Source organism: Bidens hawaiensis, unplaced genomic scaffold, assembly GCF_021521415.1.
Source record: "Bidens hawaiensis isolate Kalapana, Puna unplaced genomic scaffold, B.hawaiensis_p1.1 tig00084385_1, whole genome shotgun sequence".
Lineage (NCBI taxonomy): Eukaryota > Viridiplantae > Streptophyta > Magnoliopsida > Asterales > Asteraceae > Bidens > Bidens hawaiensis.
The window spans coordinates 8,559-21,182 of record NW_027504085.1 but is presented as its reverse complement, the minus strand read 5'-3'; the positions used below and the strand labels follow the sequence as shown (position 1 = coordinate 21,182).

Here is a 12,624-nt window from a genome sequence, read left to right as displayed (position 1 = left end):
AATACCTTTAACTAGCTAAACAATTAGTCTATGGTGCTTTGTTATAGTACGATTAAAGATATCGCAAGTAAGAACCAAACAAAAGTTATTTTAATTGATCACGCTGTGTTATTTCAATTGACCGAGCTTTAAGATAAGTTATTTCAATTGATCAATTAAACTAACTTGCAAAAAGTGATGCTCTGTATTTTAAAATGATCAATGTTATGATTATGAGTGGTAAAGGGGTTTTGCCACAAGGCTTTCCGCGGTGGGGTGGGGGGGGGGGTTAGATTTAAAAAATGTATTTTGTTAAAATGGGGAGAACACCACTATTCTTGGAATCAAACTTGGATAACAAGATTTTAGTAATTGTTATGACTATTTGGACAAGATACCCCAATGTCATCGTGGTAGCATTCTGGTTTGATGGCATGGGTTTGTATGTCATGCTAATTAAGGCTTACGATTCTTATGGTTTCAGGAAAGCTCACTCGAGTATTGAAGGTAGTTTTAAACCTTGCTAGCAAAATATGTGAACATGGCGGATTATTTTGGTTTGATTTGTTCCCTGTCAAGCTCTTCACAACTTCACCTGATTCGTTGGAGATCATGTGTGTTTTAGGAATCATGCAATTGATCAAGTAGATGGCTTTCATTAGTTTACCATCCCCTACTCATCTTCCTCGCGTCTCTCTATTATTTTTTTTGAACAGCTAATATATCCACCGTATTTAAGTGAGACTAGAACCCACAACCTTTTGGTTTTATGCCATACCCTTTGCCACAACCATGTCTTACTATCATTTTTTATTTAATTGCAGAGATATATGATTGTTAAAAAATATGTGTAATTGGTAATATTCCAAGACAAAAAGAGGTGTTAAGTTGAAAATATTGAAAACCAATTTTTAAAAATTTAAAAGTTATTATTTTATCTTTTTGAGCGGCAATGAATTTTATTAATAATAAAATTGGTGATTAGTAAGGAGCAAGATACCTATTCAACAGACAACAGGTACAATACAAAGATTCGACAAGGACTTTTGAAAAATCAAACGTTATTAGTTAGTAATCAGTTTATTAAATATGATTAATTATTAAAAAGGTGTGCCTGAAAGAATGCATGTTTTTTTATAAGACGATTAGGAAAGATGAACATAAACAAAAACAATAATATGCACCGGTTGAACCTTTATAGTGGGTCTAAAACGGATTTAAAATCGGGACTTTTCGTAAAAGAAATATATTTTCCTTAGAAATCGAACACATAGGAACATGACGGCACACAGGGGAGGCTCGGAGGGTGTGCAAGTCGCACCATCGGCCGGGGCACACAAGTTTTTATACATATTACATATATATGTTTTTCGGCGTTAAAAAAATGAAGTTATTTGCAATGGTTTATGAGATAATTACATGCTCAGAATGATCGCGGTTGATAAAAGTTTTATCCATGTACATTAGTAAATAAAAAATTTTCGTTAAGGCCTACGAGCCTTTTTATTTTGGCTCGGCCGATGTATTTAAATTCTCGGAGACGGCCATGACGGCACACATCTTTATATGGACTTCTCTTGGGTAAAATCAGACTTCAAATGTTGAAAATCACGCAATGTTGGAGTGAGTCCTAGTGAAAAAGAGATCTTTTCAAACACACGTTTGTAACTAGTGTTATTACTTGACATCATGTAGTGAACAACTGATCAAGGATTTGATTGATTATCTCCAAGGCTTCAAATTAGGGCTTAAACGATTGTCAAAAGTGTTTTCTCGCTTGAACGAACGAAGTAGCATGCTGTTAGAAAGGAGTATAATGGTCATGTTCAAATCATCTTGCTTCAGCATTTGTTCTGTTAAAGTGTAGTTTTAAATGGTTGTGTGTTATGAACATATTATAATACATTTGTTGTACGTTATTTTTCATGTTTGGTTGAGTTTGACATAGTGAACATCCTGAAGGGAGCAAAATATATACTTTATTCTGGGAAAGGCTTTGCTGCAAGTTGGAGGTCTGTTTTGGATATATAACTTCTTTAATATAAGAACAAGGTCAGGAGGCTGAATAGAATTAGGGGGCATTCATCAATCATCAACAGAATCCATTCGCGTTCTTGTGTATGAGATCTAAACTTTTGGTTTCGTAGTGTAAATTTGATTTCTCGAACATATTTGTAATCTTGGCTTGTATTCGATGAATAAAATTACTTCTCTTTGAGATTGTTAACACATGCCCGGCCAACATAAAATTTGAAAGATTGAGAGCACATAGAGTTCTAATAGGAGAGCAAAGATCAAATCATCAAATATATGCCAATAGTAAATCCTTAATGTGAGGCAAGCACATGGGCTTAATCTTTTAGAAAATGAATATGATATTAATTAGAAATGAAGCCAAATGATGGATTCTTTAGACAAAGGAGTAGTTAGTACAAGTTGGTGGTGGGACGACTCAGAATTAGAAAACATAAATTTTTATACAAATTTCAAATATCAAAATAGTTTCTTATAATGTTTTTATTATTAATTGATCAATATTTCATTCTGTCAGAATTAAAATTAGACGAATTATGATGCATCCGGACCAAAAGGATACAAAGATAATTATGGAATCATCAAAGTCGGCACGGAAACAGAAACAATTTCAAAATTTATTGAGAATTTGTTTTTAGTTCTACATTCTGTTTGATATTAGTTTAAAAATAATTAGTATTTAGAAATTTAAAAATAAATCAAAATGTGAAAAACTGGGATAAAATGGGACGACACCCTGTATGTAAAAACGTGAGAAGAAACTGATATAGCCCTAATGTGGCATGCGGACTCTCTAGTCCCTATTCACATATATTTGGTTTCTTGTGATCAATCTCAATATATAAACAATCTCTTTATGTAGACACTGGAGCCATGTGATGCAGCGGTAAAACGGAAACGAAGATCGATTCACGTTGATTCTAAGAATACCCGTGAAGAACTTCTCAAAACTCTCAAATCCCATCCAAAGGTCAAGAGGAAAATGAAGTGAAAAATCTTTATTATCAAAATTGAAGTATGATCTTTCACATTACAAGTAATGAATATAAATAGAGTTTCTAATACGAAATGAGCCCAAAAAAGGCCATGGGCCAAACACAAACCCAAAAAGAAAAATGCAAAAACCGACAAAAAAAAAAAAGGCCCATAACTTTATTTAGGAGGCGTTTTTGGGCTTCGGACTTGGGCCAAACTACCGTGGGCGTTTGCCACAGTGTGCTCCTCGTTTCAAGCTTCGATTTGACTGGTAATGGGCTCGAAACGGAGCTTCGTGGGCCAAGTTATAACATTTTCGTGGGCCACCTTTGAAAGCACGATCATAAGCATCCAAATACAACATGGCACGTTCTTTAATACTTGGGCCTCCATCATTGTAGTTACAAACAAGAAAATATTATAACAAATCACTTTTAAAGCTTAATTTTAACTCCATCAAAAAGTTATATATTCTCAAACTCATTTCAGAACTCACTAATTTTGTCATCTCTAGGTAACAACAGATATATACGTAATAAACATAACAATTTTCAAGTTTTTATTATTATATAAAACGAAATTTAATATGAAGTCTTAACTTCAAATTCTTGTTACACGGCTACTGCATTCAAAATATAAGCTAGATATTCTTATAGAATTCCATGATCCAAAATGTACTGACCCCACAAACGATTTTTATAGATCTGAACCCAGCCTCTTCGGCCAGGTATTTGTATTCTTTCGCGGTTCGCTCTTTTCTACCTGGGTTAGCAATCAACATTGCCATATCACTGCTGATGACGACTTTAGAAACTTTATCACTGCAACTTATGTCTTTCAGGGTCAGGAATATCGCTTCCACCACCTTACCACACTCTGGCAACGCTGCCCAACAATTCTTTATAAGCTTGATGCATTAATAGCTAACACCCCAATCATGAAGTATCCTCTTAGATAGAAAATAAAAAAAATAATCATATATATATATATATATATATAACGAAAGAGATTACAAATTAAACAAAGATTATGTTTAAAAAAAGTTGGTGTACCAACCTTCATGAATATAACATTCCCTTTAGGAACACACTGAAACATGCGGTGGCGAAGCTTGGACTAAGACACCGGGGGCCGGATTCAAAATGTATACAAAATTTCACAAACGAAGGTGGCCGGACTTAAATTTTCGGCCAAAAAGGGCTAAGTTTACACTACGTATAAAAAATTTCGACCGAAAACGGCTAAATTTTACATTACGTATAAGACATTTCGGCCGAAAACGACTAAATTTTAAACTACGTATAAGAAATTTCAGCCGAAAACAGCTAAATTTTTCACTACGTATTCCGGTCGAAAACGACTAAATTTTACACTACGTATAAAAAATTCCGGACGAAAACGAGTAACTTTACACTACTGCGTAAAAAAAAGGGGGCCAGGGCCACCTCGGGCCCTAAGCAATCTTCGCCACTGGAAACATGTCTTCTCCCAAAAACAAATCTTTAGACCGAGAGCGTTTGGTCTAGCTAGCCAATCCACCCACCCTGGCCGATTAGGTTTGTCATTTCCTATCTTCAATGTTTCGGTTCAAAAATTTTCACGATAACTACTCAAACAAGGATCGTAAACCCTCATGATACAATATAGTGGTTTGGTAGATTTGTAACATGATTCAAAGAACGTAATTACCATGAGTATGTGTTCATTATATTGAATATATGTATACCTGAGCAAGGAGGTGCATCCTTAATGACATGGGATTGGTCAAAGTTAATTCCCTTAATATTAGGGTACTTAGAAACAATAAGCTAATGATTTGCACCTAAACCACCACCTACATCTACTAGCTCTTTGACCCCTTCAAATCCCTTGTACTTTTCTAGAATCATCTTCATCACTATTCTTGTTTTGTCATACATGCACTTGTTAAACACCTCATTGAATCTATTGTCTTTTGCAGTATACTCAATTGGACGCCTCCTTCCATAATTGCGTCTTTCAAGTGATACATGCCCGACAAAGAAACATCCCCCAAAAGATAATGAATCTGATTCAGAGAAGTGGGTTACTCTCATTGATTAGTTGTTCTTAGATGCAGGATATGATACAGGAACCACTGTGAAAAAAATAAACAAAATTGGGCAAAACATTGTTATGTAGGGTATCACGGGAGTCATTTGTATGCACAAAAGCGACACATTAAGGTAATAATCATCAAAACATGTATTATTTCCCATATTGAATCCTATTAATAGTATTTTTTATTGTCACAGTTTCCCGTGTTCTCGAATTCTCTTGAAGGCTTTAAATCATCGCATTACAAAGAGATTACGGTATGGACAAATGAAACATCAAAGCGGACTATGCAAGTAAAAAAAATTCCTTGAAAAATGACTTGTTATATTAAAAAAAATATAGAAAATGAGTTAAGCGTGTCAACACGTGACACCGAATACGACACACATGTTGGCGGGTTGACCCAAACATGGCAAACGTGTTTGTGGGTTGACCCAAACACGACTCGTTTGACTTGAAGTGTTTTCTTTTTTCAAATATTAAAACTTTAAATTTGCATAAGATATTGATCAATATAGTTTATTATTTTGAACATATTTAAATAAAAAAACAAATGGGCTAAACAGGCCAACACGTGAACCTGAGGTCCGAGCACGCCATGACCCGTTTAACACAATGTTTAGGAATTATTATGTTGTGGCGAAAAATTATCGTATTAGCAACAATTTGGTTAAAAAATTAACATACATTTTCTATATTGTTTAATGTAGGAAAAAAATTCAATAAGAAGCCGAGCTAACGGAAAACGAGTCTGGTGATTCATACTTCGATGATATCAAGTGTATGAAGCGTGCTTTACGAGTCTGTGGATCATGTTATGAGAAAGCTAACCCCTGATATTTCCTCGAGTAAATTCACTCCCACCCCACAACAATATTGGAAACAAAGTGTTACAGATGAAATTCTAAAACAACTTGAACCACAAGTTCAATCGCAAATGAATGCACAAAGGGAAATATCGGAACAACAAATGCGACAACGGATGCAACAAGATTTTGACAGACAAATGGAACAAATGCGCAAGGATCTTGAGAAAAAATATCGGCATCGACGTGGTGGTCGTAGTCGTGATTGTGGCAGTGGGGATGAAGATGAATAGCTAGACTGTTTAATTTCGAGTGGTTTGTACTTTGTAGTTTGTAATCTTGACACTTTGGTTTGAATTCATTTAACTTGGATATTTTGGTTTGTATGGTTGGTTTAATTTAGGATGATTTGGTTTGTAATTTTGTTTATAATGTTCAACAGGTTTAGTTTTGTTTTATTGCTGGGTTTTTGTGGTTTAAAACCAGGAATATTAATAATTAAATATATTAAAACAATGATTTTATTTATTTATTAATTATTTTTTTAGTGAAAATGTTAAGTGACGACATGTCCTCATTATATGTCTATCTATAACGAGGACCATTGTAGTGAGGACTCTGTGGTCCTATTGCGACGAGCCTATAGTGACAACTTTGGTAGTGACGCAAAGTCCTTGCTATTGGTGAGAAACGACCTATAGTGGATACATGTCCTCGGTACAAACGTGGATTATATTATTACTATAATTAAGCATTTATTGTTGTAGTGTACTCATACAATTATTTTGTGTGTACACTCAGAAACATATTTGATTCCATACTAATATTTTGATTGAGATAAAAGAAATTTAATATCCAACACAATGGTATCACACTGAAGAGCAAAAAACACTGCGTAAGGAAGAATGCTGATATTGAAGGAGGACCAAACCAGGCCAACAAACTTAAACTCGTGAATCCTTAAATAACTTTGAGATGGAAGAAATACAAATCAAGAAAATATATTATCAAGAAAGGAGGAAAAGCACCGTATTATAATATGTTCGATCTTCATGAGTATGTTTATAATGTGTTGATAATTTTTAAGATTTTATCTTAGTAGTAATTTTCAACATTTAGTAACTAATTTTAGGTGTTTAACTATTTGTATGCAACATTCACAGCTCTTATAATTAAAAACTAAAAATGTTAAATCTTTTACTATATAATAGCCTATCAATTTTGGCATCTCCAGTTAATGTACCAAGAAAAATACACGATTCATTAACTATACATTGTTTTTGTTTATTATCACCGAAAACAAAAGTACAAATAAAGTTCTTTAACTTCAAATCCTCGCCACACGACTATTACATTCAACCTATAAGTTTAAACATTCTTGTAGAATTCCATGATCCAAATCGTAGAGACCTTGCAAACAAATTCCACATAAGTGTATCCAGCCTCTTTGGCCAAGATGTTGTATTCTTTTGCCGTTCTTTCTTTGCCACCAGGGTTGGCAAGCAGCATTATCATATCGGCATCAAAGGTGGTCTTCGAAACTCCATCACTACAACTAATATCACTTTCAGGGTCGGGAATGATCGATTCGACCACCACCACCTTACCACCATCTGGCAATTCCGCCCAACAATTCTTTAGAACCTTGGTGCAATAATTGTCACCCCATTCATGAAGTATCCACTTAAAGAAAGGGAAAACAAAATCATGGTGGTTATTTACCTAAAAAGATTATTATTTAAACGAGTATTATGTAATAAAAAAGTTGATGTACTAACCTTCATGAAAATAACATCTCCTTTAGAAACACTTTGGAACATATCTCCTCCCACATGCTCCACACCTAGTCAAGAACATCCAACAATAGTCATTAGGTAAGTCAAGAACTGATTGCTTGTTTTATTGCATGACAGATTCTCCTGTAGACCTGATCCCGTTGACCATTGACGGATCTTAGTGCGGGCCAAGGAAAGCCATGACCCACCCAACGTTTTCGTTTAATAGTTTAATTTTTGAAAAAAATAATAAATAAACAATAAAATAAAATAAAAAATTATATGTATTAAGTACGGCACATCCAAATTTATAGTTCAAAATCCTCCGACCCACCCATAATATGTGTTCAAGATCTACTATTACTATTGACTTGTGAACAAGCCCATTTAGTCCTTCACTATTTACCCATGTATTGATCTTTAATTCTTTATAAAACACGTATTTGATTACCGATCCATCCAATCCAATAAGTTTGGTTTCTTATTTTTTGAAACCTTCGTTAGTGTTTAGGATGAGACTTTTTAACGAAGACGACCAACAAGACCATTAGTACTCGTAATATGATATGCTTGATTTTGGTCTATTAATGATATTTGTTAAAAGAGAACAATACTATCGAATGTGTGTTTATGAAATTGAACATATACCTTGATAAGGAGGTGCATCCTTACGCTGTGTTCCAGAGTCTCGTTTAACGAGGGGAGGGGAGGGGAAGGAAATTAGGAGAGAAAAGAAAGGAGACGAAAATCCTTTTTTTTTGTGTTCCCGAGTTTAATGAGAAGGAAAGGAAAATCAAGGAATTTGCATATTTCATGTGTTCCTAAGTTGAGAGGAAAAGAAAAGAAAGTTATAGTTTTATTATCATACCCTTTAAGTAAAACTAAAATAAAATTAGTTTTAAGGGTAATTTAGTAATTAAAAAGATTTTCTCTCCTAATCTCTCCAATTTGGGAGGATGAATATATGTTTAAATTTTCTAGTATTTTCCCTCCCCTCCTCTCCCATTCTCTTATTAAAAAAACGAACATGATATTTTAACATTTTCTCCTCCTTCCCCTCCTCTCCCCTCGTTAAATGAAACTCTGGAACACAGTGTTAATGACATGGGGCAGGTCAAAGTTAATCCCCTTAATATTAGGGTACTGAAGAAACACTAACCGGACCCCTGTCAGATTACTGGTAACCTGGGGGTTAGATAGATGTTTCCCACGAGGGGTTAGACCCAGAGAAGATGGTTCTTCTGATAACCTGCAAAACAGACACCGTGAGCTTGTCACTGAGAAGGGGGGGGGGGGGGGGTTCCTCCTTGTGACCACCCTCCGGCGTGAGAATCAGACTAGATTGCTCTTTAAATATAAGTGTATATTAAGAGATTGCTAGAGCAGATATCAGGTATAATATGATGATACAAGATAAGATGAGATGATCATACCATTTGGGGTATTTATAGCCGAAGGTAGGTTTCCAAGGAGGTGTGGCCGGCTGCAACAGTATTCCTGTTCCACCAACAGTGGCCTACGCACGTGCCCTGCTGGTAGTTGGTGGGTAGGCAGCGGCTGATAGTGACCAGGCCTGCTGTGTACTATTCCTTTTCCACCAACTGCCGGCTATGCACGTGGTGTGGCAGTAGTTGGTGAGTAGGCAGCGGCTAATAGTGACATACAGTACAGGAGCATGCTGCTCGCCATACTGTTGTCAATAAGCTGTCGTATCCTTAGTCAGACCTTTTGCCCATACCTCGTCAGGTACAGTACAGAAGATCTTCCCGTATCGTACGGACTGGCTTATTTGGGCGGGAGTATTCCCCCTCCCGCCCTTGTGCGGGATTGTTCCCGGCTTTGCTCATTCCTTCAGGTGACACTGAGTGATTGAGAGCTAAGTGCCTTGTGCGTGTAGCCTTGCTGCGCGGGTGGCCTTCCCTGATGGCTTGTATCCGAGGCTGCGGGGACAGGCAGAGTCCTTCACCATTGGGAGGCATTTCCTGCGGGAACAGCTTGCGTACTGCGCGTAAGGACGTCACGTCTCTGAGCATGGTTGGTCCTGCGGATCCAGTTGGTTTCTGCGCAGACGTTCCTCTTCAAGGTGAGTCTTGCGGGTCCAACTGGGCTCTGCTGGGACCTACCTCTTCAAGTCCCCCCAGTCTAATGTTCTTCTCATGAGTGTTTAATAAAGTGAGGTGAACTTTTGGACTTAAGCAAAGGGTTTTTGAAAAGGGTTTTTTAAGGTTTTCCATGGGGATTCTTCCCGCGGAAGTCCTTGTCACTTGCAGAAATTCCCGAGTTTCCTGCTTGATCTTTGGGTATGATGCGGGTAGGCTGTAACCTCCTCGCAAGTCAGGAGCGTTGAGTCCCACTTGTGTGGATTCTCCGTGAGGTTTTGGTAGTTTTAAACATAGTGATCAATTATGTTAAAACCACCAATTCCATCCTGGAGCTTCAAACAACGTAGTTCTCGACGTTCCCGCTATGCGGGGATGTTATTTCCGTTTCCGCAAGCATTGCCCAGAAGATCCTTCTTGGTTTCAATTCCCTGCGGAGCGCTAGGTATGTGAAGGGTTTTGCCTTAACACTGTACCCGCGCTCGTCTTACGGTTACTTTACTTCCAAGGTATTCCTGGCGTCAATTCCCTGCGGGTGCTAGGTATGTGAAGGGTTTTGCCTTTACACTGTACCCGCACCCGTCTTATAGTTATTTGGTTGCCGAGGTATACTTGGCTTCAATTCCCTGCGGGTGCTAGGTATGTGAAGGGTTTTGCCTTAACACTGTACCCGCATCCGTCTTACTGTTACTTGTTTGCCAAGGTTTTCTTGGCTTCAATTCCCTGCGGGTGCTAGGTATGTGAAGGGTTTTGCCTTAACACTGTACCCGCATCCGTCTTACGGTTACTTGTTTGCCAAGGTTTTCTTGGCTTCAATTCCCTGCGGGTGCTAGGTATGTGAAGGGTTTTGCCTTAACACTGTACCCGCATCCGTCTTACGGTTACTTGTTTGCCAAGGTTTTCTTGGCTTCAATTCCCTGCGGGTGCTAGGTATGTGAAGGGTTTTGCCTTAACACTATACCCGCATCCGTCTTACGGTTACTTGGTTGCCAAGGTAAGGGGTATTTTCCCGCTTACTTTTTAATCTTTTTGAATTTTGAATTTTGAAATTCGAAGAGTTGGTGGAAAGATAAGAACAGTCCAAACCTCTGAAACGTCGTGCGACGGTTTCTTCTGACTGTGTCAGGACGTGCAGGAAGTTATGGTGACGTGACAGTACATGGTCATTCCAGACGCTTTTTCAGGCGCGTGGGCGCGATTTTTCGGGCGCGTGGCCGCGAAATTAATGGTATGCGTCCTGTCAACAGCTGTTGCCAGCTTGCTTTTTGCCACGTGTCATAGTTTCATTGCACCTCCGTTTTCTCTCTCTTCCGCATTAATTTCATCGCATTAATTGCGATTAGTATATAAAGGGGGAGAGGGTTCTTTGTAATCCACACTTTCACTCTTCTCTTCATCTTCTAAGCGATTTCCGGCGAATACTCACCTTTTCAGGCAAGCATTCTCCCGAAATCGTTTTCTTCTTCTTTTACAAGATGTCTCGTGATCTTGAATCTACAGCTGATGACAAGAGTACTGCTGGCGAGTGCCAGTGTGCTCTGCCTGTCGATCTGTACCAGTACGTTGTCAGGAAGTTCATGCTCGAGTCTCTCGAGCCTGAGTTTCCTGAACCCCATCAGACTGTGTACGATGCCCCCAGAGGCAAGATCGGGGTATATGCTGCATCCTTTGTCTATGGGAATCTTAGGTTCCCACTGACAAAGTTTGTTTACCGTGTCCTTGAGAGGCACGGTGTGCACCTGACCGAGGTGCATCCGATGGCGATTGCCAAGGTTCGCCACTTCGAGTGGGTGTGCCGGATTCTGGGCATTGAGCCCTATGTTGACCGCCTGATGACCTTCTACACTTGGAGGTGCATCCAAGGGTGGTATACCCTGATAACCCGAATCAAGGGTTTGAAGATTTGCGCGACCGAGCGCAGTCTTCGCGCGTGGAAGCGGGAGTTCTTCTTCATCTCCGCTCGCGCCATCCCCCTTGCCATGAAGTTTAAGAATGGGCAAGCTCTCCCAAGCCTTCACGCCTCCAACTACCAGGAGGCGGAATGGTTCTCGAAGATATCTCGGGTCCAATCTCCGGTTTACCGGTTTGCGGAGTCCGGGATGGTGATGCTGGGGATGAGCCGGGTGTGGAAGGCTGCCGATGCGCAAAAGATCCCAATCGTCCTCGAATACGGTTCGAACTCTGTTCCTTACGGTATGCTTTGTTTCTCTTTGTTATTTTAGAATTTCTTCTAATCTTCTTTCCTGTTTATTTCAGAGGGGAACGACTTGAAGTCGCTCCTATACCCGCGGGAGGCTGATGGTCCCGCTCGGATGGGTACTCGCGCTCTAGACGAGAACGAGTTGCCCATCCTAGAACAAACGGCGGATCGGTTCGTGGAGGTCTATCCGCTAGGCCACGAGATCCTTAGCGCCAGGCGGCCAGGTAAGGCGCTATTCGACCCTCGACCCCTCAATGTTGAAACCTCTGCTGGAATTCCTTTAATCGTATGTTCTGATGAGGAATCCGCAGATGGTCCTCCGTTGGTGCGGAAGAAGAAGGCTGCCGGCGGGAAGGGGAAGGAGATGGTGGCCTCCACTGCCGATCCGGTGCCTCGGTCTGACTCGGAGACCGAGAGCGAAGAGGTGGCGGGGAATCCCGGTGGTGATAAGATCACCATTCCGGAGGCTGTGACAACTGTCACCGAAGAGCCCAGGATGACGACGGTGACCGGCGTGAAGAGGCCGGCTCCATCGGGTTCATCCCTGTGACATCTGCCCCGATCCGACCCGACCCAGGTACCCGTTTCTCTGACCCGATCTCTCTTTTATTATTTAATATTTATACTTATATTTTACTTTTAATAATAATATATATTTTCCTTCCCGCCTCTCTCTCTCT

The 12,624-nt window shown here is 39.2% G+C and overlaps 1 protein-coding gene across 1 annotated transcript; it reads right to left on the bottom strand.

The window, feature by feature from the left end:
* Positions 1-7,175: 7,175 nt before the first annotated feature.
* Positions 7,176-8,310, bottom strand: LOC143607638 (O-methyltransferase 16-like). Its single transcript, XM_077083014.1, has 3 exons — positions 8,294-8,310; positions 7,649-7,713; positions 7,176-7,553 (listed from the first exon to the last, which is right to left on the bottom strand). The coding sequence occupies exons 2-3, from the start codon at positions 7,688-7,690 to the stop codon at positions 7,239-7,241; spliced, it is 357 nt and encodes a 118-aa protein (XP_076939129.1). The 5' UTR covers positions 7,691-7,713; positions 8,294-8,310; the 3' UTR covers positions 7,176-7,238.
* Positions 8,311-12,624: the final 4,314 nt, after the last annotated feature.

Coding starts and splice junctions, on each gene's coding strand:
- LOC143607638 (XM_077083014.1), bottom strand. CDS start 7,690: ATGTTCCAAAGTGTTTCTAAAGGAGATGTTATTTTCATGAAG. Junction 7,554..7,648: donor GAGATGTTATTTTCATGAAG/GTTAGTACATCA, acceptor CCTTTCTTTAAG/TGGATACTTCATGAATGGGG.